Raw genomic sequence first — 23,941 nt, forward strand, 5'->3', positions numbered from 1 at the left:
CGAGCGCGCGCGGAGCCGGAGTTTGTAAAGTAATCAGATGAGAAGAAAACTAATCAATCACTAATGTTACTCACTGTTTTCATCTTAAAGTTATCAATTGTTACCTTGACAGTGTGAGTCACACGTCTCTAAACTATGTTGTTAACTTTTTTATTTGATAGGGAAAATGTTTTATTCACAAACGGAAGTTTTTAGGTTTCCAACCGTCTTTCCCTCCTTTTTTGGACTGAGTTTAACTCTTTCTCTAACAAACAGTAAAGAAGCAAAAGGTTCATAAAATTTAACAGAAATATATTCGTTGAAACCCCCAGACGTCAAATTAATCGCCATTTTCTAATGTATGTCTTTATTTTATTGTATTCTTTTAAAGACCTTTTAATCTTTTTAAAAATATTTTTATTATTCTTATAATTATTTTATTTTCAACTTATTTTGAATATTCATGTGTCTCTCATTGCATTTATTTATATTGTTTTCATCCCTTATTTAAAAAAAATATATTTATATACTATTTTTTGTTGTTATCAACACTCCTTTATTGTGTTGTGTACTTGTTTTGTGCCTGATGTAATATGTACAATTTTTTTCTTGAATAAAGTTTTGCAGTATAAATAAATAAATAGATAATTTTACATTAATGAGACATGACAGGAGTCAATAAGATAACTGACATATTTACTTTTTCTTCGACATTAGAAATGATAAATTCTGCAGTTTGCATCAGAGATGATTAAGTTCTTCAGTCATGGACACGAGGTCAAAGTCGGGAAAAGTCCTTTTCCTTAAACAGCCAGTCTAGCCACATGACAATTAACATGTCACTTCAACTAATTACGCATGAACCTACACTTTGAACCCAAAAGCCTCAACTTTCGTTGCTTTAAATGCTTTACAGTGTTTTACGTTTAGTAACCTATAACAGGCAAACTACCTGAAGTATATGGACAAAATATTTCACAATATATTGGATGTATTGGATTAACTGACAATAAATACGAAATCTAAGGGCACTTTATGATGACATATTACCCTATTTGACATGTGCTCAAAAGCCAGAAAATGTTATTCTATTTTAACGAGTGTTAAATCAGATTAGTGTTATATTGTCAAGTGTTAAATTGAATAGAAAAACTAAACCCCATCAGTTTAATTGCTGTATTCATTTGTGGACACTCACACTGGTTCTGGTTAAACTCGCAAGTGAAACTATTTCAGAGATAACTACAATAACAACAAATTTGCCTCGACTGTAGGCTCCACATTTACATGAAATGCAGTATAAAGTCTTGTCATTCTCTTTTGCTAATGTTTTGTCTTCAGAAATGAAGCTAACATCTATTCTATCAAAAGTTTGGAAAGTAAAGATAAGTAGATGCGTCGAATTGACATATATGTCAATTTTATCACCTTTCGAAAACAATATGTCACAGCTATACATGTTTTACTCTTAATAGGTCTGTATGTTGATTGTTTTGGACATTTTTAGATTTTTTTTTCTCTTTTTTCCGGAGAAGGCTGTTAGTATTTAATAGATTTTTGAAATTAGCAACAGAATAAAAAACCTCCATCTAGCTTCAAACTCCTGAACTGTAGAGAAGAACAACTTTATGTTGAGACCAACGCGTTTCGGCTTGTGGCTTCATCAGGGTCAACACGCTGCAAAACACATTTAAATAAGATTTAAGATAGGAAATCTTGTCTAACAAGTGTGTGTTTGTATGTGATTGGTTGTATTATACATATATTGTAAACCTTTGTAAATGATTTTTTATTTCACACCTATCCTATTTAAATGTTTCTTTGTAGTTTGTGTTGCCTGCTGACCCTGAAGGCCACAACTCGAAAGAAACGTTTAAATAAGATGAAACAAAAAATCATTTACAAAAGTTGAAAAAAATATATAAACTACAACCAGTCATATACATACACGCAGTTGTTAAACAAGATTTTTTTTTTTTTTACCTTAAGTGTCGTTTAAATGTGTTTTGCAGTGTTTTGACCCTGATGAAGTCGCAAGCCGAAACGCGTCTCCGAATTAAGTGGTTGTAGTTTCAGACTTCTTTCCTTCTTCAAGCACACTGAAAGTAGGTGAACTATAGATGCACTGTTCAAAACAGATAGATAGATACACAATTCAAACCAGAGAAATGACAGAAAACGACAGGTTTACTGCAAAAAAAGCAATTTATTTACATTTTTGAACGTTGCCATCAAACGACCCGTATCATCAACAGCTGCTCGCTTTTCTTTTCCCTGCTTTCACTAAAGAGGATAAATTGTGCTGAAAAACTGGTGTGAATGATTTGTCAAGTCAAAGCAGTTAGTCCACAGTGTGACATCCAGTTTAAAACTTCATTTTAAAAAAAAAAGGTCCCTGAATTCTCATTTTTTTATTCACAAACACATACACGTCATCACATACAAAAAGGATATTTATATCTTATCAACTCACAAACAATTTAAAGCTTTTAAGTTTTGAAACACGTTGATTTTTTCGTTTTTTTTTTTAAATCCCCCATTTTATTAGAACTATTCTATTTTTAAAAAAGCGATATTTCAAGAGCCTCCAGCATTTCGTTGCTGTAAATCAAATCTTTATCCACAGCTTGGTGCTTCAGGACGTGAGCTGATCCTCTGGCTGCCTATCAAGTGTCCTGTCAGCGTGTCGGAGTGCTCAGTTATGTTATGATGGTCCAGAGGGTGAAACTCTTTCACTGAGTCACAGTCACTGGCTGTATATTCCTGATAGATGGCAAGGTGTTCATTCCCTGTGGAGGGTACAGAGAGCCGTGGATGTCTGTGGGGCTGAGGGACCCCGGCACCGGCAAAGGGCTCACTGAACCCGGGTCACTGTGCACAGACCCCCCGCTGCCGTCAGACTGACCCATCTTCTTCTTGATGAGCTTCCTCTCTTTGGCTCTGCGGTTCTGAAACCAGATTTTCACCTGAGAGTGCACAAAGAAAATAAGGTTAAATATATTGTATGTTTTTAATCTACGTGCTATTCTATATAAATTAAAATAAAATAAACATGTATGTACACAGGGAATTAATAAATTAATAATACGTAAATAACAATAATAAACATTATATATAGAGGATATTTCTGGGCGTAAGCTACTTCGCTTAAGCATCATATTCCTCCAAATACAATAAAATGCCTTTAAAAGAATAGATAGGAAATTTAAGAAATAATAGATAACAAATATATAATAATAAATAATACATAGGACATATAAATATACATAAAAAATATATAATAATAAATGTAAATTTAATTTAATGCATTTAGTTTAAATTTAAGTAAATAAAGTAAATAAATAAAGGAATACATTTCCATAATTTAGGACTAATATTTGCTGATTAACCATTTAAAAAATTAAATTGAATATACTAACTTGTGTATGCATCCTGAGCATATACAGTATATATCTAAATACGTATTACTTCTGTATTTCAAAACAGAATTATCACACATCAATAGCCTAATTTATTTAATAAAATAGCTAACTAAAGATAATAATAGTTATCCCGGGTTAAATTGCTTTAAATATATCCAAGGTAATGCTTTTATGTTCCGTAACTACTACGTATTGTAACGGCTGTTATATTGTTTAAAAGCCTATAAGGTGTCCACTCATGAGGGCTATGAGATATACTGTATGTCGTGTCTTTAAATAGTTTGTTGCAACTTTCTACGTTGAAAATAAAGCCAGCAGGAGTATTTTTGGATCTTTTAGACCTACCTGTCTTTCCGACAGACCGAGGTTGACAGCCAGTTCAGATTTCCTCCTGATTGTGATGTATCTGTTGAAATGAAACTCCTTCTCCAGCTCCAGTCTCTGATGGTCTGTGTACACTACCCTGTATTTCTCCTTCGTCCGTGTCTTACCTGTGAAACAAACAGAAACAAGATTTTTTTAATTTTTTTTTTTTTAGACTCCAGTGATCAACTCCTGGCATCCAGGTGGTTGAACTGGAAGATTTACCCAGAGGAGGCTGCATGCCGGGACCGGCCTATCTGCGCATAGCATCTTTATTAGCTGCGTCTTAAATCCACATCTCTTTGCTTTGTCTACACATACGCAAATTGGGCTTTTTGATGTCGCTTTGATGACAGCTGTAGCACAGTGAATTTCAAACAGCCACCAATCAGATCCTCTAGTGGCATGTTAAACATCACACACGACACTGAAAATAAGAAAACATCAAGTCCTGACAGCGTGCAGTTCATGCTGGAAACGGTTCTACTTGTTTTACAATCATACAGGCCTGTTATGAGGCTGCATGTCTACTTTTTATGACTGCAAGTTTGAATATAAATGTGACAAATGTTTTCACAAAATAACCCATTATGGACACATATTCATATAAATTGACAAATATAAGTTAGTGTAAAGCAGAATGGCTCTTTAATTCTAAGCCTATATAGGCCTAAACACATATATTGGATTGGTATCAATGTTATTTACAGGCTACTAAAAAGGCCTACAGTATGTTGGAGACGTTAGCTGTGAAAAACGTCACTCTTTCCGGCAATATAACTCTCGGAGAGGAAGGGAGCTTGGTGCATATCAAAGTGAAGAGGTGTTGAAAGCAAAGGCCACCGCCTGGATATGACGGATAACACTCAAAACACGAAACAATGTGACAGGGAAGTCGACCTCACATCTACAGGAATTAACATCACAACTGGGCCTGGCGCCGGTTCCTCACACCTTTGTTTTTTGTTTTTTTTTTTTCCACAGCAGACTGAGATGATCTTCCCATCAAAATTTATTAGCTATGGAAATAATGAATGTGCACATTTGATTCTGCTGTGCTGTTATTATTGCACATGACTCTCACACTCCTATTAAATGTAAGGAAATTGCACAAGGCTAGTGTCACATTAGTCCATTTTTCCCTCTCTTCTTTTATTTTTTGACGAGGTTCTCACGCATTTTCATGTTTTATACTTTTGACATTATTTTCCAACAATGCATTTTGCCTTTTGATGTGTATCATCCTTATTTAATTGGACAAATTGATATGAAACTGCCAGACAAACATAACAAATTGTGCACAATTTGTTTTGGATTACAAATGAAACATAAGGCAAATATTTCAGCTTATAAAATGACACCACAAAGGGAAAATGATTTAGATAGACTCACCTGTGGAGGACGACTGCGCGGTTTTACTCATCCACTGGAATGAATTGCGTCTTTCTCTGTCAGGAGAAAGTTGTGCAACAGTAACGTTCTCCGGTGGCGGCTGTAACACCGCAGATCCTGGAGGATGCATATGACTGTACTCAGATGAGCAGTAAGGAACCTGTCCAGGAGATGAGTTATTCATGGGTGTGGGAATAGTATTAGGTGGTCCCAGACTATATGCACCCCAGTCCTCCCGTGGAGCGCCATATGTAGGTCCCCAACTTCCCGCAGACTGTGTGTGTGCGTGCGTATCCATGTTCGGCACATGATGGTATCCAGTAAAGTCGGGGTACTGAGGCGTAGAAACAAAGTTCTGTGGAGGCAGATTGATGCTTGATCTTCTTACTGGACCTTGGTGATACATGCCGCTTTCTTTATCCAGTAGGTATCCCACATACATGATTTGTATTAAAAACAATTATATATAATAAAAACAGCAAAGGGGGGTGTTGTGGCCTGTTTTAAGGCGACATGGTTGCCCTGAAACTGTTAAAAAAAACAATCCCTGTGCTGTTTTTGTAGTCCAAATGGGTTCCCCAAAGTGAAATGCGACGTAGTTCCAGTCTTTCTCTAGTCTCACATGATGTGGCTCTGTTGACAAGATGGTAAAGGTATACTAAGGCCTTCCTGACGTCAGCCGACTCCTCAACTCTTGGAGATTTGCATCCAAATGAGAGTGGTCGGTGCTGCCGGCCCAGCTGTCCCCTTGCGCCTGTCCCGTAGCGCGTCATCACCTGACAGCGGGCCTATCCTGGACATGAGTACTCCACTTCATGAATACATTAACACCACGGCCTATCAGCTGCACATGCTGCACGAACCAGCAATAAACCGAGGCAACAAGTCCACAAACGCATAAAGTAAAAAAAAAGGCCTGTGCGTAATTGCGCGCTGATATATTTTATCATAGACTGTTACAAGAATGCACTTTCCATTTATAATTAATTGCATTAAAGCCCACTAGAATACAGTTAGAAGACTATTTTCTGCATTAGTCCTAAAGGTTTTTTTTCTTTCCCAACTAAATCCAGCAGATCCAACACGTTTAAGATTGTCTTGGGCCTAAAAACCTGTTATTATGGGAATTCAGTCGTTCCCAACCACGCTTCACGCGTAAATCCTACTTTATTTGTCAAGATATTCACTTGCAAACGAGGTGCAAAGTATGAGAGACTTTTTGTTGGGGCAAGCCGGACCTTTCGTATTCCGTGTTCACACCTCAAGGTCGCACTTCACAGCTAATTCCGGTTACAAGGAAACTCCAACAACCCCCTCTGTGACAAACAGCGGCCTTCGACACATCATCCTCTGCTGCCGCGTGAAAATACAGTCAGTTTATTTCTCTGTGCTTTTTACTTGATTTTGATGCAGCAACGTTTCATGAATGTCATGAAGAAACTAAGATCCAGTCACTTGGTTACTGAAAAGTGACAAATTCAACCATTCTGATGATGGAAAATAGTACATTTAGGTCAAGACGTTGAAACTTAAATCTAAATGTCAGATGGGATGTTTAAGAATAATTTTACAATGTCCTTTTTCCTGTGGGTGTCATCTATTGGGCCCAAGTTTTAGTTAAACTCTTGTGCGTCTGTAAAGATCTTCATACTTGGACAACTCTACACACCACTTTGTGGCCTGAAGCAAAGTTATTTATGCGACTTACTTCTTATTCTCATATTTATCTGTCATTTCTTGGTATTTTTCAAATAATTGGGCAGGTGTCTGAGGCCCTATTTAGCTGAGCTGACTAATTGGCTTGTCTAAAAGTCATAAACGCTGATGGATGCCTCTCAAGCATCTGTTTATTGACCACAAAATATTTATGAGACAAGTCTAATCGAGTTGTCCTCTGACAGTTCACGGCCAGCTCTCTGTTCGTCAGCTGTTTAAAGAAGATGACGTTAAGTATCAAGTTTTACCAGTTTTTTCTGGCTTATCAGTGTCTGCAGCAGGGATTTTACACATTTTGGTGCACTGCCATGTTAAAGCTGGAGAAAATAACAAACTAACAAACTAAATAACTAACTGTTACATTCACTAAAATAAACACATAATGTGGCTGTCAGAACTCTGATAGTAGCTGATAGAGCTCTATAGTTTCTGTATATTGTGTCTGATTTATCAAACCCTCTCAGTTTCTTTATCTCAGAAAAGAAATATTGATCAGACACAAAGGTCAAACAGGTCAAGAAGTAACTTATTGAACCAGTAAACACATGGTAATACTGTACATGACTTTCCCATTGTGCATTTTATTAAATTTATTAAAATCTTTTATATTTATTCCCAGCCAGTTTTCATCAGTCTACACCTCTACACTGTAGACTACTGTTCTTGCACTGAGTTTTATAGTCCTGCAGTTTCCACAGTGTGTAGGTGGATGATTGTGACTCACTGTTGCCCTCTTGTGGATTTCAGAGCTGCTGTAATTAAAGTGATCATTGATGAAAAGCTGTGCGACTACTCACACGAGTATTTACCTCAAGAGGGCAGCCTCCACCAACAAACATGATTTCATAATGTACAGTAGACTATATCAAGATTGTGACCAGAGTCAGAGCACTATGAGCATTATTTATTAAGGAAAAGGTGTATTTCCCGTTAACAAGCTCTCCAAAATTGTTAGCATTGCAGGGAAACTTATTTGCAAGTCACAAAAACAACTATGCAATATATCTGACAGTGCTGTACACAGGAAGGCTAAACATATAACTGCAGATGCCTCACACCCATTACACTCAGAGTTTGAGCTGCTCCCGTCTGGCCATCGATTCAGGGCCCCGAGGACCAGCCAGAATATATACAAGAAGTCTATTATTACCCATGACATACAGGCATTGGACACAGAATGACTCTATCAGATGACTTGTTATTATATAAGACTTGCTCTCTGGTATTATGTATACCCATTTGCTGCTACCTGCCCATTTGTTTTTTTTTTTAAATATTGTATTGTATGTACTTTTTACTGTATTCTGGGAGAAGCCAAAGAGAAAAAAATCCGCTGAGATGGACAATAACGTCAATCTATCAATCAGTCTATCAAACTGTAGGGACTCAAAGGGGAAAACCCGCCTCGAAACTGAATTTACAACCTATTATTCTGCCGTTTGTAGTCAATAAATCATCATGTACAGTGTGCACATCAGACAACTGTCTCTCTGAGCTGTAAATCCTGAGATAGCCTAATATTTTACTTAGTAGTTCAATTAGAGTGTAATAAAAACTTTGCACCGATATTATTCCCTGCATGAAACAACCATAAATAAATGTTTCAGGTGGATTTTGGTGCACTTTTTAATGAACACATCATAGAGAAAGAGTGTTTATAAAAAGGGGAAATACTCGGAAAGATATCTCAGTTTTTGGCAATTGTTTCACTGATAGTCATTATGAAAATGTGCACTGAGGAGTAATTTAAACAGAAAAATCACATGGATACTCATTTCTTGCAACATTTGTTGCTTCAGACTGAACACTTTCTGTTCATATTTGTGACCTTCACCTACCAGTATATACTCTATGTTTATATAGTCCTTTCAAGAGGAAGCTTAAGCAGAAAATTATTTGTGCAACTGATAACGTCATCAGATAATTCATGATTAACTGATTTGCTTTGAGATATTTTATCCAATGTGATTTGAATGAAGTGCCTATACAGCTGTGATTCATGTGTAAAACAGCGTTGTCCTGTTATTCAGACTCAGAGCAGCTCCAGTTTCTGTCTCAATGACATCATCGCCTCGGTTTGTCTGGTGTTCAACAAGAACAGACTCGTTACAGATTAAACTGAGCACACAGGAACAAGATGTGACCTCTGTTTGACGGCACACTTTCCCTTAAATCTGGAGTGGATAAACATCTTACTTCAAATCCGCCTGTTTAGTATTTCTGAGCCATTTAATAAATGATTTATTACACCCATAAAAGGAGGCTGGTGTATGAACAGATAATGAATGACAGTATGGTAAAACACAGTTATAAGAATATAGTGTATGTCTTCATGAGAGAAGTTATAATTGGTTGTAAAATACTGTAAATACATTAATAAACACTTAAAATGTCCTTTAAATTTGCTTAAAACCATAGTGCTGCTTATAAATGATAAACAGGAAGCCTTAAAGTAAAGTGATACTCTTGAGGGTAATGATTAATAGTTGATTCATGAATCACATTTATTTTTCATTCCTTGTGGAATATTTATAGTCTAAGATTCAATTCTTCAATTCTTATACTATCTGATATCTTATCTGTGTCACCAGCAATAAACACGCAGAGATTAACTAGGAGTGTCCAGTTGTATTAAGAGTAATAAAATAAGGTGCAGCCTTTGAGTGAGGCACAGTAAATACCCTCCATGAACAAAATGCACATGTATTCACTAGATGGCACAATTGAGTCAATTATATGATGTCCTTGGTCTCCTCAAGGATGCACAGATATAAATTTCTTCAGCTGTATCTGAAATATTTGTAGATTTAGTGTGCTATCATTTAAGATAGATCGATAAAGAAAGGTAAATAGATAGATAGACGGATATGAATGTTGTCTCAGTGTTGAAACACGTCAGTTATGTTGTTATGTGTGAAGTCAGCAGAGGTTTCTCTGCACAGCTGTACAGCTCAATATACTGAGGTACAGAGTTCAAGCCAAAGGATTGACGGGGTGATTGTGATGATATCCAACATGTTTTGGGTTTAGGTTTCCTGGATTAAACCCAACTGTATTGTAATACCAGTTTTATAGTACGTGTTTGGACAAATTGCATGAGCTCTGAGCAAAAAAAAAAAAAAAAAAGCAGTTAGTTTGCCCATTACAGTGACATTGTAGGTGCTCAAATATCCAGATTTTTTGTTTTTTGGAAAACTTTAAGGACATCATGTCCATGTTGGCGTAGAAGCTGAGGTTCAAAAGTTCATTTTTGACCTCAGAAACCACAGTTAAGAAAACAATCTTACCTCAATTTAGTCAGCTGCTCTCATAGATGCTCTGATTGTTTAAGAAAGTGGAGCAAACCTCTAGTTTAGAGTGACCAGACGTATGTTTTAGTATCTTTAAAATAACTCCAGTTATTGCATTTGCTGTGCATGTGGTGATTAAGTGAAGTAAACTCTTTCATGCTTTTTGACAAATGTCCTGACAATCACTGAATGGACTTGAAATGAAATGACAATCCCTCAGATAACCTCACTGGACTGGACAAAAGTCACTTCTTTCCCTGACCTCAGCAGTCTGTATATGGTGTAGATCAGCAACAGTCAGCAATGAAGCAGCCCAAGAATTTAGTTTGTTGCATAACTTTATTGGTGTTATTGAAGTGGCCACAGCGTTTCTCTGCGGGGAAGGAGGTAAAACGGGACCATCTGCTACTATTTTTAGAGAAACTCGCCTTGCATGGCTGAAACACAGGCAACGATCTTTAGTTTGTCGTCTGTAATGTAAAACACATGGAAAGAAGGATACTGCAAACACAAAGTCACATCCAAGGATATTTGATTTATTTATTCCGGCTATAGCAGAAATAGATGTTGGCAAGATTGTAAAATATGTTTTACGAGTTGTTTTTGTTTGCGTGAACATTTTCTACACCCCGGGGGTAAGTGTAAAAAAGGCCTAGAAATTATAAGCAGCAACCCTGTGATAGCCTACTATGACATCATAACCGCAGGGTATTGTGGGAGTTTTTTCTAGTGGGAAGACACACAAACTGGTGGTGTGGGAAGTGAACATTTTGTGAAATTTCACTTTGACTTTGACATCCACACATTCTGTGGGAAATGAGAGCGTCATCATTTGAAGCCCCCAAGATAAAACATGTGGATAAAACATTTAGCAAAGAAGTTCAGCTTCAGTTTCTATCTCACTGTGCTCAAGGATCTTAAAGTTTGCTCTCATTTCTCAACTTTTGGCCAGAAAAGAGCAAACAAGCCTTAAGATTAACAAACATCTGGTGACTCCACCTGTGAGTACCACTTGCCTGTGTAATTTCGAGGAAATGATTCATGAAAAATCTGTGATCTTGCTGATTTTTTAGGGTTTTCAGAACTTTAAAGTCCCCCTCCGGTCAAAAATGTGTTTTTCTTCTTTGTTCCCTCAGTTGGATGTTTGAGCTTCACTGTGCAGAATGATGTATGTGCAGAGTTTGTTACTAGAAGTCTGTTTTCACATTCATCTGCTGAAAGTGGAAAGTTTCTCTGCGCTCATGTTAAATCTGAGTTTAAGGCCTGTACTTACGAGCATGTTTTGTGACATCACAACTAGTTTGGAGCCAAATGGGGTCCGGTATACGACTTCCTAAGCCTGCAGTGCACATAGTTTCTGGATTTTTAATAAGGAGAAGATGCCATTTTCAGGATTCTTAAACATGTTTTTGTGGAAAAACATGTCAAACACAATTTATCATTCCAAGCAGAGGATTTTTATATGTCCCAAATCATGTCTTTAGGGGATCTTCAAGCTCACTTCAGGAAATTATAAAGTGGCATTTTATCCCAGTCAGGCAACTCATGTGTTGTGCATTAGTGAGATCAATTCAACGGAGTTCAAATATAATTTTTTTTTTACTGGATCTGTTAAAAACACATTCTACGAAAGCTTGTAACGTTGGTCTGAATTTGAATTTTGAAGTCCAGCCATATATTGCTCAATGTTTACTATATTCATAGCATGTGTTCACCCTCCTGCCATTCCCTGTTTGTTTACCGATGGAAAAAACAGAAAAGAGGCTTGTATCAGATAAGTAAAGCGCTCCTGATCATCTCCTGATTCTATAAGATTCAGTGATAACATGAGCTGCATGATGCTGATCTTCAAATAGTTTCCAGAGAACGAACGTACGAATGTCAGCCATGCACCCTCGGGTGCCTTCAGATTCATCAATGCCCATTCAAAGGCAAAAGTGCAGAGAAACCAGCTCACCCACTTGCCCCCATTGTTTACCTCTCTGGCAGGGGGTAAAGGGTGTATAGAGCGCTCGTACACCAGGAGATCATGGGAAAAAATGCCGGGACCACAGGGGCATAATTAATGTGAACATGGTGGGGTTATTTTGGAGCTGTGATGCATTTTTGTGTGTGTGTGCGGTAATCCTTTTTCTGTGAAATTTCTTCTGTCGACTCACCCTGCTGCTCTTGTGGCTGCTCTTGGAGGACAGTTGATGAACCCAAATGTGGGACATCAAACGTCCTGTTTGCTGCCACGAGCAGTTTGCAGATGTTGTCTCTGATCTCTGCTGCATTGCCAACATTTGCGGTGGTATTATGTGGCTTAGTTTACCATGAATCATTCATGAATCAATATAAAATGCCTGATTGTTTTTTTTGGGGGGGGGAGTAATTGGTTTGCTGAGTCAACCAGAGTTTGCTGAGTCAACCAGAGAGTGTGCGGCTTAGGTTATCATACATTATTCATGAATGAATATAAAATGCCTGATTGTTTTTTCCCTTGGAAGTAATCGGTTTGCTGAGTCACCCAGAGTTTATAAATGATTTACTGGCACAGAATCGTAGTGTCTGCATGTTGCTTTCTAGTGACGGCAACGTCCATGAGTCCACGACTCTGGTCCAGACTGAAATATCTCAACAGATGTCTCAATTTTGAGTGAAATTACTCAAAAACTAGCTAATGGATTGTTATGCAATTTGGTACACAAAATCAAAATAAATTGTAATAACTTTGGTGATCCCTTAATTGTTCATCTGGCACCATCATCATGTTACAATTTCTTTTTATCCAGAGCTTTGTTTTTTAAGGGAGTTTTTTCTTATTCAAATTGAGGTCTCAGGACAGAGGATGTTGTATTGCTGTACAGATTGTAAAGACCCCTGAGGCAAATTTGGGATTTGTGATATTGGGCTATACAAATAAAAATTGACTTGACCAAATAAAAAATAAAAAAAACATTGCTAATTAGCAAATGTTAGCATGCTACGTCACTAAACTAAGAAGGTTTAGAGCTTGCTTGGTTTAAAACATTCATGTCTGCAGACTCTTCGTCTTATGAGTAAAGAAATATTGTGTGAGAAAAAACTGTGTGCAGATTCTGTTTTTTGATATTTTCTGTTTTGTCCAGCACCTTCATAATCTCAACATTCACAAAACTATTACACATGGCATCACATTAAACCTGATGATGTTGATCTGTTGTTTGTTTTCTCATTGACCTTTGCACCAAAATCTTTATTTAGCTTATTTAGCTGCTTGTTAAAGTTGGACTGGAGTTAACGCTTTTTAGAGGGACAGTATCCGGCTTATTGTTCTGCATTTAGGTGAGAGGCTCGGATGTGGCCTACCCACCATTCACCTTCATGGGCAGGGGTCTGGGAATAGCATTGTGTGGCCATTTATATAGGGAGGAGGAACTTTTTTTTCTTCTTCATTGTAGTGTTTGGTCAGTGGCCCCCAAATCAGTGTATGATGGGATTTCAAGCTGCACCGATTCAGTTGGATCCCGGATGTGTATTTGGCTTCAGTTTTAGAGGCTACTGAATTAATTAACATCATTTTTTCTCAGTGATTGATGGAGTGTTTTGCAGCTCTGTTTGCTTTGGGAAGAGACCCTGGAAGTGGTCAGGGCGGGGAGAGGTTGTTTTCATAAATGCAATTGTTAAATAAGGGAAATACGAACAGACTGCTCAGGTTCTTGACACAAACCGGACATTTCTAAATGTTATAACCTCTCAAACCCTGATTTTTAAAAAAACTCTATAAGTCCTGACGGAGCAGATCTTGGAAGATGGATCCTTCCTGTTGCTCTTCTTAAGGTTCCTCCTTTTTTCACCCTGTTACAGTAGCTTTTTGTGCAGTTTCTCTTTATTTATTGAGGGTCTAAGGATAGAAGGTGTCATTTATTGTACAGATTGTTCAGGCCTCTGTGGAAAATTTGTAATCATTTTACATTGGCCTGTATAATTAAAACTTACCTCACTTGACACTTAGGAGTCTTACAGGATTCTTGTAGGCCAAAACATAGAAAATTAACTACTATCACTATTATTACTATTATCACTTCTAACAGTGGTGTAGCACAACAATCTGGGCCAAACTCTGATATAGATCAACAAGACTGTTTTATAATGTACAATAAATATTTGATGTTAGTATCGCAAATCTCCTTTCAGTGTAAACTACTGCAAACAGCTGTGACTTCTCAGTAGCCACTTTATGATTTAGTATAGTTTACATATAATGTTAACAATCTCAAATTTCCAAATTGCAGTTAAAACGAACTTTTAATTCCAGGATTTTTGATGTCAGGGCCCTCTCTACTCACTACTACATACCTGGATACTACTAATAATATTTATAGTAATATTACATTGTACCTTTTTCAGCTCCTGAGGACACTTTGCAAATTCATTAAAAAAAGGAAAATGCACGTGCAATACTGTGTAAAAGTTTTAGGCACTAAATGTAAAGTGGGGATTCTTTCAAAAATAGGGCCATGAATAGTTTTTATTAATAGATTAGCATCATACAAGCTTCAGTAAACAGAAGAAACCTAAATCAAATGAATATTTGCTGTGAGCAGCTTTAAAACAGCAGCAGTTCTCGTCCTGCACACAGATTTTCAAGGTACTTGGCAGGTCGGTTGTTCCAAGCGTTTTGCAGAACTTGGCCGTATGTTTTGGGTCGTTTAAACTGCACCATTATGATTTTTTTCTTTAATCTACCTGTCAGATAATTTGCACTGGACTTGGAGCAAGGCAAAGACTCCCTGTGTCATTTGTCATTGTCATTATTGATATAAACAGTGCTGCTTTGACTAAAGAAAACTGGACTGGCTTTTGGGATTGGAAATGGTGAATTATTATTAAGGTTTTATAAACTCTCTTTAGTGAGTGCCAGAGCTGCTGCACAGCGGTCCCTCAGGAAAGAAGAAGGGCAGTCCTCATGCCTCTGCCTGTATGGAAAAACACTGTGTGTAAGTGTTTTTACACGAGCCTGTTATGTTTGTTACCAAAAGAAAAAAAAAAAAAAAACATGACAGTCAAGAGCCCCCCTCCCTTCAACATCCTTCCCTTGTTTGTTTGTATCTGATATTCTGGAAATAGTCCACAGTAGTCAGAGGTTGCTGATATGTGTTTGGGTGTGATGTTGGGCGCTCACCTTACGGTAAACATAGTAAATCCTGTGAGGACAAGCGGGCCCTTGAGGACAGTTGATGGCCCAACCTGTCCTGTAGCGTGTGTTCCCCGTGGACACACCCAGTGCCAGTAAGCAGGGGCACTGCGCTCCCATAGGAAGCCTTGTGTGTGGCGTCCTCCGGTCGTGACCAGGATGATTAAGAGTTCCTTCCTTTCCCGCTCGGAGGGGCATTGTCCCGGTGAACAGACAGGCTGCCGACACCTTGTCCTGGCAAGGAAGTGAGTCTCTCAGTCCAAGGAGCCACAGCGGGGCTGAACACTGATGGCACATTCCAATCCAAACATACCGCTTCATTAATGTTTTAAGAATTCAAAGGGGAATAATCAAGGCGCATTTGATTCTGTGAATCAAAAGTAGGTTAAAAAAAAAAAAAGGCTGAGGGACTTTTTATAGGTCATACTTACTTGTGCCAACGGTTCCCAACCTGGGGGTTGGGATCTCACAAGGGACTGAGGGATGAATCTGAGGGGTCTTAGGAAATTTCAGCCACACAAATTCCTTTAATTTTTCTGTCTTTTCTCTCTTTCTTTTAAATTCTGAAATAGAGGAATAAAAACTGTTTATTGTATAACTATTACAAAAAATATTCAAGTTAAAAATGGGAATACACCTCTTCGGTGCAATGCAATGTTGACGAGGAGTCAAAACAGTTTGTCTGAAGGGTTACAAGTCAAAACTGTTGGGAACCACAGACTTACATATGCTACAGTTGACTATATTATCAGTCTTAATGTGGACTCTCTTTTACTAGCAAATACTGTAATAAAGAAGCACATTTGGAAGACTGTATATATATATTTTTTTTCTTTTTCTGTTGATTGAAGATTGAGTTTTCTTTTTATTTATTAAACTAGATGTATATATCTTAAAGCCCCCCTCCACTCAAAAACATGTTTTTCTTATATTTTACTTCACTGTTTTTCTCTGTTTCCTGTTTTCAGAATGATGGATGTGTTTTCACATTCATCTGAAGAGGTGAAGGTAGGAGGACAATTTGTGACTTCACAAATATGTTGGAGACCAATCAAGCAACTTAAAGAAGTGTGATATACACTCTTATAACTTCCAGCACACATACAATGAGAGTGGACTTCATGGTGAAGTAGGAGAAACATTGTTTTGAGCAGTTAAACATTTAAAATGAACAGTATTTACATATTCAAAGATTCTGAAGTTTTCGATGAAAGGAGAAAGTGTTGATGTGCTTTTAAGAACTAACAAGTTAAATCAACTTTTCTTGTGGAAAAACCATATGTGACACACTTTATTTTTGAAAGGAGAGTCATTTTAAATGTCTCAGTGCATGACTAGAGGAGACCTTTAACCTTTAGTGATCATCACTGAGAAGAATGTGCATATGACTCATAAATAGCCTGTAGATTTATTGGATTTCCTGGATTAAGAATTAAATTAAAGTTTTCATTGGACTGATTGAAACCATGTAGTCATGATGTTTTGAAAACTTATCCAAAGCTCACAAATTGTGCATAGATCTGTGAGCCTTTTAGCTGGATTTGAGTCATTTTCAGCAGATTATTTCTTGATTAAATTAAGCAAAATTGCTACATGTTCATGCCAGTCTGTGGCCATGCTAGCAGATTTGTGAGGGTGTAATGCTAATTGTAAAGAAAACCAAATTGTTAGATAAATCAAAGTATTGGATGCATTTTAATTTTTACCTGATGATGGGGATGAAAATCAGGATATTACGAAAGTCAGTCAGATTCATCCTCTGGAGACAATTGATATCAGCGCAGAATTTCATGACAGTCCATCCAAAAGTTGTTGAGATATTTAATTCATGCTAAATTGGCTAAAAAATCTTTTGAGCATTACCAGTTTGTGTTTTAATAAAATAGAGATGTAACTAGTTTTCTGGATTTCATGGTGTTTCCAGGGCTCCTCATTAAGATTTCTAAGTAATTAAGAGTCCAGACAGCAAGTAATGTATAAATATATAGATCTTTATTTATTTATTTACTTCATATGCTCAGTTAACAGTGTTGGGGAACATTACTTTCAGTAAAACTAACTCGTTACACTACATGAACAACACAGGAAGACAAGCTTGGTAGATGGTTTGAACTGCTGCAGGTTGTCATTAGTTGTGGTTATTTATCCAAATATATTTATCTTTGCGTTCATGTTTAAATCTTTATATGTCATTGTAACAGCAGAAGCTGAGATGAAGCTTGAAATTTAAGACAGATAAGAAGTCAACATAATCCATTAAGTGAAAACAATACATTGATGTTAGGTTGGCAAAAAAAAAAAAATAATAGAACAAATACTGTAAACGTTAATTTCCTATGTAAGATACTGATGTTAAATAGAAAAGCAAAATAAAATCAGTTCTTTGTAACATGTGACCGTCAACACTGCTTGATAATAATATAATATACCTTTAGAATACAAAAACATTATATTTGATATACAGTATCAGTGCATAATCATTTCCTCTCCACATAAACAACACGTTATACAAATAAGACATCATTTGGAAATACACAGGGCTTCAAAATATCCATTTTGTAGTTTACTCACTGACAAAAAACTGTTTTCTTTAGTGGTCAAAAAGCACAAAGCTAGCCGCTCTCCTACAGGGTATCTGTACTGTAATACATGTGTGAATGAAGGTTTGGTCCAAAGTACTTTCAATATATCCTGAATTACAACAAATGGTGTTAAAAACAAGGAGATTTGAACACATAATAAAACCTACAGTGAACCAGAGCAGACTGGTGCTACTTTTATACACATGTAGAGTTTCTGTAGCCTGCCCTGCAAGCTTCACTAACACTTACGCACATGACGAAGGACGGAGAATACCTACACACACATTTCTGCAGAAGCAGATTCCCTCAGATTTACTACCAGTGAATACAGCAGCACGAACAGCATATAAATCTGGATTGAAGTGTCGATATCAGGAAGACTGAGCCGGTAAATCCTCAGGTTAACCTTTAAATATGTATCTAAATGTACAACAGAACTGGATGACTAAGTGACAGTGTTTACAAACTAAATAAATACACAATTTATTCTTACTAGTGCTTTTGAAGAAGACTGTTCCTATGAAATCCTGTTCCAATCTCATGTTTCTAATGTTTGTACACAAGAAAATAAACAAATTCATGAGGCTCTCTGGTTTTCCTTTTCGCTGTCATTCTTAGTTTGACCGAGCAAAAAACACAAAGCGTTTGAGTTTCTTCAACACCAGATCGGACAGGAGGAAGAATCGAAATATAACTCTTCATTTAAATGCCTTCGAGGTTGAGCTGTAAAGTTAAATGTGAAGCCGTCTGGTCTTTCTCTCAGCTCTACCCTGTTTCCTCCATTAACATGTGATTTTCCATAACTTGGAGGAGCTTAAAAAAAAGAGCTAGATGACAGAGTACCCCTCTCCTCTGTCACTCTGGGTCAACCTGAGTTAGTTGAGCTTTAATGAAAATACAGGAGCAATTACACCTCAAATAAGAGACCTTTCATAATTAATAATCAATGTCATATTGGTATCCATCTGCTTTTTGCTTTAAGCAAAACTGAACCTTCATATGGACGGATGTAGCCGCATTAGAAAATACTTTCCAGTTTTTAATTTATGAAAAGAAAATTAAAACAGATAAAATAGTCTCTATATAAACTTGAAAAGCCTCAAATTGTAGTATGTTTGAATCTGTGGTAAAGTTGGAATCTTTGCGGTTTTCACAGTAGATCAAAGAAATACCTGAGCCTGTTTTCAGCTGTTTGACATATCACAGTGAATGTGGAACGGACCAGCAGCATAAACGTCAGCCTACGTCTGAAAACTGGGAAGGAATGATGAACAGTTTACAGGTTTCCTTTAGTTGCACAGTAGGTGCCCTGTAAGTTGGAAGATGCTAGTTACAGTTGTTTCATGAGTCATTTCAGAGTGTCTTTTCTAAACACTTTGAGAGAGAATATCACTTTTTTTTCCCTCTCAAATGTTTGGTAAAGAACAGTCCACAGATTAGAGTCAAAACAGAGGAGAACAAAGCAAAGGCTCTGAGGCTGTCGGTCAGACTCTCCAGGGGTAAAGCAGGAGGTTACACAGGTGGGGTGGAGTAGCGCACCACGTAGTTGTAGTCAGGCGGCGGGCTGTGACACTCCAGGTCAGCATCCAGGGCTGAATCATCCAGACTGAAGTCCAGAGAGGAAACAGTTGGTGGATATTTCTCCTTTTCTGTGTCAGTTAGCACTGACTCTTTGCTCTTACTCGCTGCCTTCATGCTGAAAATACACACAGACAAACAGAATATATACATAAGCAGGAAATATCACCATCACAAGGCTGCTGTTACACTGATCTGTCACTATATGGAAGCAGGTTTTATGCCCTTTACACTCAAAAATGTGTTTTACTTGTCGTGAATTCACTGTGATGTTTGAGCATCACTGTGTAGGACAATGAATGTGCAGTCTGATACTAGAAGCCTGGGAAAGTTTCTCTTTGCTCACAAGTATAATTCTGTGTAATCACAACTAGGAAGTGAATCATGGTCCAGTATGAAGTAGCAGACATCTTATGATCAGTAGTCAAACTTTTTTGTATATTCATAGATTTTTTCAATGAGGGAGAAGGAATAGATGTGATTTTAAGGATGTTTAACGAGGTATTTGAACTTTTTTTGTGGAAAAACCATATGAGATTCAAATTATTGTCTTAAAACATGTGTGGACGGGATCTTTAACCCCGCAGCAAAAAGGACGGCAACAAAAATGCCTCCTGGTTCTGTCATGATCTCAATTTTAAAATGTATCCGCTGTCTTCAAAAAGTTCGCTTCATTTCTCCTAGTCGTGGCAGCATAAACGTGCCTAATAGAGATGAACACATCATCAGCCTTTTACAATAAACAGACACTGCTAATTGCAAAAAAACACTGAAAAACAAACACAGACACAACAAACCAATGTGGCGTAACAGCATGATCAGCTGACTTTCCGGTAAAGAGATGAGACACAGGACCAAAATTTGCCACAAGGCTTTTCTCTAAATGCATGACTATGTCCTCTTTAAAATACTTGAAACCCCTATATCAAGACTTTTTATATGATTGCAGAGTCTTTTAAATGATTATAATGTAATAAGGTTTTTATTTGTAGAAAAAACTATCAGGGTGAAAACTGGTGCTGCAGTAAACAAACAACTGTGAACTTATCAACCCTTCTGTGAGACAAGATTGTTTTTTCCAAGAGAACTTGACTTAATCGCTTTCACAATGGAACCAGGAGTTGTTTTGATGTTTTTAGATGGAAAAAATGCTCCTTGTGAAGCTGTGCGACCACACAAACCTTTCCTCATTCATATATTATGTAATCAATCATCCTGAGATTTTCTGCTTCATTTGATACTCAGAATATGAGTAATTGCCTGCTATTGTCTTTGGAGGTTGCCAAGGGTTTCCAGAGCTCCTCTCTCGAGGCCAAAGGGTCAGAGCCCAGCAGGGATAAGTGACACCGCTGTACTGGAATGCTTCCTTGATGAAAACCTGCTAAACCAGGCATCAAAAATAGATGACAATAGTACAATGTGAATTGAAATGAGTCATCTTAATGCAGTTTACAGAAGTTCTTTGCTCTAAAAATCAGCGCTGACTTAAAGCTGTCCTGCGTGTTTAGGATTGCTGAAGGCTGAGGGATTAACAGGTGGACTTGTGATAAACAAAAGGAGCCGTGGAGGCTTTTGTAAACCCCTCCTAAGTTCAAAGGTGGCAGTGATTGAGCGGTTGCCCAGCAAGGAAGTCCTCCCCTCAAAGTATAGATCATTCTCTGCATGCCTGGACTGATTGTCTTTGCCATGGCAGGGGCCCTGATGACACGAGCGGGACGGTAACGAGTCTCTTTAGCCTTGACACCAGTTTCTGAGGTTTTAAAGAGACGTGAGAGGATGTGGGTGTTTGTAGAAGTGAGGAGATTAATTACAGCACTACAGACAGTGACATTAACTTGTCTTACACTCTTTCGTCTTTAACGTAACAGAGATTTGTGGAACATTAACATTTGCTTTATTGCTGTTCCTCCGTTTAATCTTTTAAGTGGAAACCACAATACTTTGAAGGAGTATCAATAACTGCTACTGTGCAGAGAACAGCAGAATAATGATGTGAGGTTTAAAGTGTAATTACTGAGTTCAGGGGTATGACCATGAAAATTAACCCGGTCCTGGCTGCTGTACTTAATATCTAAGCCTTAAGACACCTACAGAGACCCTCATAAGAAAAAGATTTACAGAAACTTTACTCAGATTTGACTTTATCCTCAGATAACCTTGTAAACAAGAACATATTGTCTCAGTGTTTTTTCCCGCTTTCTTTCAGTTTTATATACTTTTCTTCACAGGATCCACATCTTAAAGTCATCAGATGATCCACAGGATTTTGGGGAATACATTGTAGACGTACGTCACTCTTGAGATCATTTGTTACCTAGCAGTGGATAACAGCGGACAGCTGTGACTCATTTGAAAACAAAGAGGTTTTAGTGTGTGAAACAACTGAAATGTCCTTCAGTTTGTAACCTTCAAGCTTCATCCCCCCCACTTTTCCTTTGTTTATCTTCAGAAAACTAGCCACTGACTTCTTTTTAGGCCAGCAGCAACTTTGTGTGTGTGTGTGTGTGTGTGTGTGTGTGTGTGTGTGTGTGTGTGTGTGTGTGTGTGTGTATGACAATTATTGTGTCTACATTCCAGCACATCAGGGAGGTTTCCAAGCAATATTCTGCATTCTCTTCCAGTGTATATATGTGTTAATGTATGATTGTCAGAGCATGTAGAGGGTGCTGATGTGGTTTAGTGTACGTACGCCAGAGCCATGATGCTCAGCGGTCGGCCTGCCAACGATTCCAATCGCTTCAGAGTCTTCATGTTGTCAGAGGACAAACCCATCCCGCTGTCTGACTGACCGCCCTGTTGAGGATGGAGAGATGGACAGAAAGTCATTAATTAAAACTCCAAATGCCATCTTTCTTTCTTTCTCTCTTTTTTTGTTATCTAAGGTGAACAAATATCTAAAAATAAGAAATAAAGTAAACTTTGTTTCTATAGAATCTTTCAAAAATGTTACAAAATGCTAAAACAGTGATATTTCACCAAAAAAAACCCCAAAAAACTCAAAATCATAAAAGTGTTAAGAGTAATAATTTATAAAACTGGCTGCCTATACAGGTAGGTTTTTAAAATGTGGCACAGATTCAGAGTTTGTTCTTCAGTGTTGGAGCTAAAACAGTAGAAGTATGATCCCTCTTTGCTCTGAGCCTGGACCGGTTTGAGAGGCAGACTTTCTAGATGCAGAATAAGGAGTTAAAGATCAGAAATATATAGCCGAGCCAAACCACGAACAACTTTAAAAGTAATCAACAGCAGCTCTGTAGAGATGTGTGTGTTCTCTTCATCTAGTGTTGGTCTGACGCCTTGCCGCTGCATTCTGCACAAATTGCTGCATCATATTGAACACAGTGCAACTAATGAATTGTAATAGTTGAGACTAGAGAAAATAAGCATGGATAATTGCTCAACTATGTTTTTGGGAAGCACTGGTTTTATTTTGAATTTGGCAAAAATTTGCATTTGTACAAAGCAAAACTGTACAAGACTCTTGTTGTGATGATTGAAGTTGATGTTTGGATAAAAAAACAACTCCTACATTTCTGTGTGAACGTTTTAGGATAGCTGTGGACTTTCCAAGGTGGGGCTGGCGGTTAGAAATACGATAAGCACCAATAACCAGAACTTCAGTTTTATCATAACTCAGTTGGAGAAAGTTGGAGGCCATCCAGTGTTTGATGGCAGCAGTGCAGGGAATCCTGATTCTCGGGACTAAATGAAACATACAAACTTGTATCTGTAGGACACGGTGTTGATATGACAAGTAGTAGCAACAAACTGAACAAAATCGAGCCAAGTATTAAGTCTGCTGGGATCTCACATGACATAAGAGCAGAGGAATAAAGTTATCAACAGCTACTTTGAACACTGGATGAAAACCAATTCAAAGCAGTTTTAAAATGAATGTTATACCCTCTCATACAGTAAACAGTAAGATTGAGGATCCAGGGTGGAGTGTCTGGAATAGCGTCAGGATGAATAACTCACCCCATGGTTCTCATTTGTCCCGTCCTCTATGGTAACCTCGTCGAAGGTTTTCACACTAGCGGGACGGATCTTGATGTTCCTGGCAAAAAAAGAAAAAAAAATTCCAGGGTAAGACTCCAAAATAAAAATGTTCTGTTTCTGTTCAGAGAATCGTTTGATTACACTGGAGCCAAGAGGCAAAGTTCAGCAACAAAACCGCAGGAACTTAATCACTTAGATCAACAACGTGTAGCATCTATGACATTGTACTTTGAAAACACACCTTGTTGACTTTGCATTTCAACACTGAGAGGCTAAAACGACTGCTTAATTTAGCTTAAGGGGTAACTGTCATTACTGCTTTTCAACACCTCCTCAATAAACACACTTGGAGGATCTGTGAAAACCCAAGAGCTCAAACAAATGTTATTTTAAGTGGACATAAATCTAAAGGGAGGCGCTACGGTTTTTGGGGAAATTCCTTACAGAAGCCACAATACTAAA

The 23,941-nt window shown here is 37.6% G+C and overlaps 2 protein-coding genes across 3 annotated transcripts in view; both read right to left on the reverse strand.

The window, feature by feature from the left end:
• Positions 1-2,497: 2,497 nt before the first annotated feature.
• Positions 2,498-5,598, reverse strand: cdx4 (caudal type homeobox 4). Its single transcript, XM_044364213.1, is given in 4 exon segments — positions 2,498-2,813; positions 2,816-2,945; positions 3,747-3,892; positions 5,157-5,598. Coding segments are annotated over 4 exon segments (936 nt in total). The 3' UTR covers positions 2,498-2,595.
• Positions 5,599-17,290: 11,692 nt separating this feature from the next.
• Positions 17,291-23,941, reverse strand: part of kdrl (kinase insert domain receptor like) — a 48,904-nt gene continuing 42,253 nt past the window's right edge. For both annotated transcript variants that reach the window (XM_044363363.1, XM_044363361.1), the window contains 3 exons: positions 23,459-23,537; positions 22,170-22,273; positions 17,291-19,598 (listed from right to left, as the gene is read on the reverse strand). In XM_044363363.1, coding sequence (XP_044219298.1) covers positions 19,415-19,598; positions 22,170-22,273; positions 23,459-23,537 — 367 coding nt within the window. In that variant the 3' untranslated portion in view covers positions 17,291-19,414. The remainder of the gene's footprint in view (positions 19,599-22,169; positions 22,274-23,458; positions 23,538-23,941) is intronic.

This window comes from Thunnus albacares, chromosome 10 (assembly GCF_914725855.1).
Source record: "Thunnus albacares chromosome 10, fThuAlb1.1, whole genome shotgun sequence".
Taxonomy (NCBI): Eukaryota; Metazoa; Chordata; class Actinopteri; order Scombriformes; family Scombridae; genus Thunnus; species Thunnus albacares.